Here is a 2,699-nt window from a genome sequence, read left to right on the forward strand (position 1 = left end):
ACCCCGTCAAGAATGCAGTAAGTGCATTGAAAACTGGTTAGAAGGGCGCGGAGCACTACCCAAAGGTTGTCTAGTGGGCCGCCGTCAATTAGCGGAATATGTGCCAGTGGAACCCGTGCGCAAAGTCCTGGACGCTGTGTATAGAGCTGGGAAATGCATTTTCGTAGGAAAGATCCAACTGATCTGTGACGCTCAGCCAGGTCAGTGAAAGAGAAATGAATAACAGCCGCATTGTTTGCTGATTGCGCGCTGTTATCGAGACAACTTCGGACAATGCGAGCAGCGCATGCTGACTTGCCGCAACCGGATGGTCCCTGAATCCACAAATGAGGGACCTCAAGAGCTGGATCTAGCCACTGTAAGTACGCTGGGTTACTCGAAACCCATAGACCAAAGTAAGACCCCTCTCCCAGATTGGCCTTTTCAAAGAATGCTGTATCACTTGTTGGACTCAGGTAGCGAATGTGGCTTTTCAGCAAATCTCCTGGAGTTGGAAGAGTTACTTCTGGATCGTCTACCTGGTGAACATTAGGACCGTTTCCCTGAAATCCAAGCTCAGTGAATTTGCCAGTTTGTCTGGATGTGAACGCTATAACATCAGAAATCGACGTCAACATAAAATACCGGACTGGTAGGGAGAGAGGACGGGAAGTAACCTACCAGCCTTCAGATCTGCGCCACTGACAAAGCTCACACCTACGATTTCGCCCTCATTCCGGGTTCTATGTTTCTTCATGGGAATGACTGTTGCTTTTGATGAATCAAAACTAGTTGGACGCGTTGGTTCATGTGAGGCCTGGCTCGGAGAAAGCAAGGCCATCTCGATATCATGTTCTGTTTGTATATCCCAATGCCAGTCATAGTGAACCAACAGCTCGTGCCTTCGAGAATGGGCGAAGAGAGACATCAGTGGCACATCGAAAGCTGGCTGACGGAGCCAACTCACCTCGTATCGAAGGCTTTTCCGCAATGTTCACATAGTACGTGCTCCTTCTCATCTAGATGGGCTCATCTGAGCCGTCACTTCGAGATTCGGTTTGCTGTTCAGACTTACGAGTTCTGCAGTGCAAGTCGCGATCACCCTCCGAGGCATATGTAAGGTCACATTTACTGCATCTAAAGAGCCAGTGGTAGGACTGATGTTTATCCGACATGCGCACATATCGCTCTTCGATACGATATCCGCACGGCTGGTAACTATACTTGAGACTCAATTTCAACTTTCACGAAAGAGAAAGATATTTGATGGCTGTTACCTATCAATGATGAGAGCCCAGCATAAGATATTCGTTCTGTCGCAGTTCGAAGAGCGTTCATGTTCTCGAAGATGTTCCCTACAGATGCATGCTATTTAGAGCAGTCGAAAAAACCAGGTGACTGTGTATACAAACCTATCTGCGATTTTGGATCTACAAAACCGACATGAATACCTATCGATGTTGACAGAGAGCCCCTCAGTCGTACGAGACGGCGTCTCTTGACTCTGATATCCCAGCAGAGTTCCATTGGAAGTCGATGTCTCCGTAGACCGAGCGGGAGCTCGGTGGTATACTGCACCATAGCTTCTTCCGGGATATACCCTTTTTTGAATTCCCACATGGTGCTGAAGATGCCCTTTGAGCTTCTCCCTACAAAAACTAGTTAGTAAATCTGGCTCGCTCTGGAGGATTCAGATGGGATCGCGGAAGTTTACTGTTGCTCAAAGCTCGCCCCACAATGCTTGCACTCCATCACGAAGTCCAGCGTATGCCGTTCTGCTGAGGTGCAACAAAGAAGGGACTCCTAGGGCATCAGCTGGTGATTTTGAATAGAATGTGTGGAAAGATGAAGGATCACGAAGAGTCCAGGAGCGGGGGAGGTTGGCGGGCTTTGCCACACTGCGCTAAAATATGCAAGGCTATGGGATGGTTACAACAGAGATAATGAATCAGCTGAAGCGTGAAAACGGGTCGATCTCGTATATTTACACCCCCACAGGCTTGAAACTTAAGCGAATCGATCTAGTGAAGGCTGTGGGCTTATCCTGGGAACTGACAACCGGCCTGCTCATTACAACCCACGGACATGCACTGCAATCATTGCTCCCGAGAGTTTTCTGATCAGTTAGTAGCCAACCGAGCAAGACAACTACATTGACGATCTTTGAACTGACAGTTTTCTCAGATCACAATTGATCGCCCACTATGAGGAGCACGCCGCGATTCAAAATCGACTCCAGCACACGCGAGTATATGGGGCCCGCTATGAGAGAAGAAGCCACATTGTCTCGGCAGGTAAGATCCGGGAGCATTACAGTGTATCATTTCCTGCGTAAAAGAAGGTGCAGGTGATCCGTCAAATCTATCTAATTTTCTGGTGCTGAATAGACCCAGAACAACCGTCATCGACAGATCCTGGCAACGATTCATTCAACTTGGAGGAGAGGGTGACGGGTAAGACAACAACCAGGCTCTCCGATATCAGCCGGTTCATGAATCAAGAAAATGACCTGCTTGTATTTCGCCGCTTTTCCGAGCTGAGCATCCAAAATCTCGTTCACATGCAGACCGAGATTGCGGACTTGGAAAAGCGCGTGAAAGAAGACCGTGATTCAGAGAGCACAATCCCCTGGGACAGTACTCGAAACCAGCTCATGGATACCCTCTCAAATAAGCTTGAAAAATACCGTGAGAATTCCGCCGAAAATCTAACCAACTTCT

General features: G+C 48.3%; 2 protein-coding genes across 2 annotated transcripts; both read right to left on the reverse strand.

The window, feature by feature from the left end:
- Positions 1-88: 88 nt before the first annotated feature.
- On the reverse strand, positions 89-820 carry BDW70DRAFT_165339 (uncharacterized protein; the record flags this gene model as incomplete). The annotated part of the gene is made up of 3 exons (XM_073741722.1): positions 89-314; positions 367-589; positions 661-820. 3 exons carry the CDS (start codon positions 818-820, stop codon positions 89-91), a joined length of 609 nt encoding a protein of 202 aa, XP_073590404.1.
- Positions 821-1,054: 234 nt separating this feature from the next.
- On the reverse strand, positions 1,055-1,798 carry BDW70DRAFT_146278 (uncharacterized protein; the record flags this gene model as incomplete). Its single annotated transcript, XM_073738565.1, has 3 exons — positions 1,694-1,798; positions 1,392-1,628; positions 1,055-1,334 (listed from the first exon to the last, which is right to left on the reverse strand). Coding segments are annotated over exons 1-3 (353 nt in total), but the record flags the coding sequence as incomplete, so codon positions are not given.
- Positions 1,799-2,699: the final 901 nt, after the last annotated feature.

Source organism: Aspergillus foveolatus, assembly GCF_047715535.1.
Source record: "Aspergillus foveolatus strain CBS 279.81 unplaced genomic scaffold BDW70scaffold_331, whole genome shotgun sequence".
Lineage (NCBI taxonomy): Eukaryota > Fungi > Ascomycota > Eurotiomycetes > Eurotiales > Aspergillaceae > Aspergillus > Aspergillus foveolatus.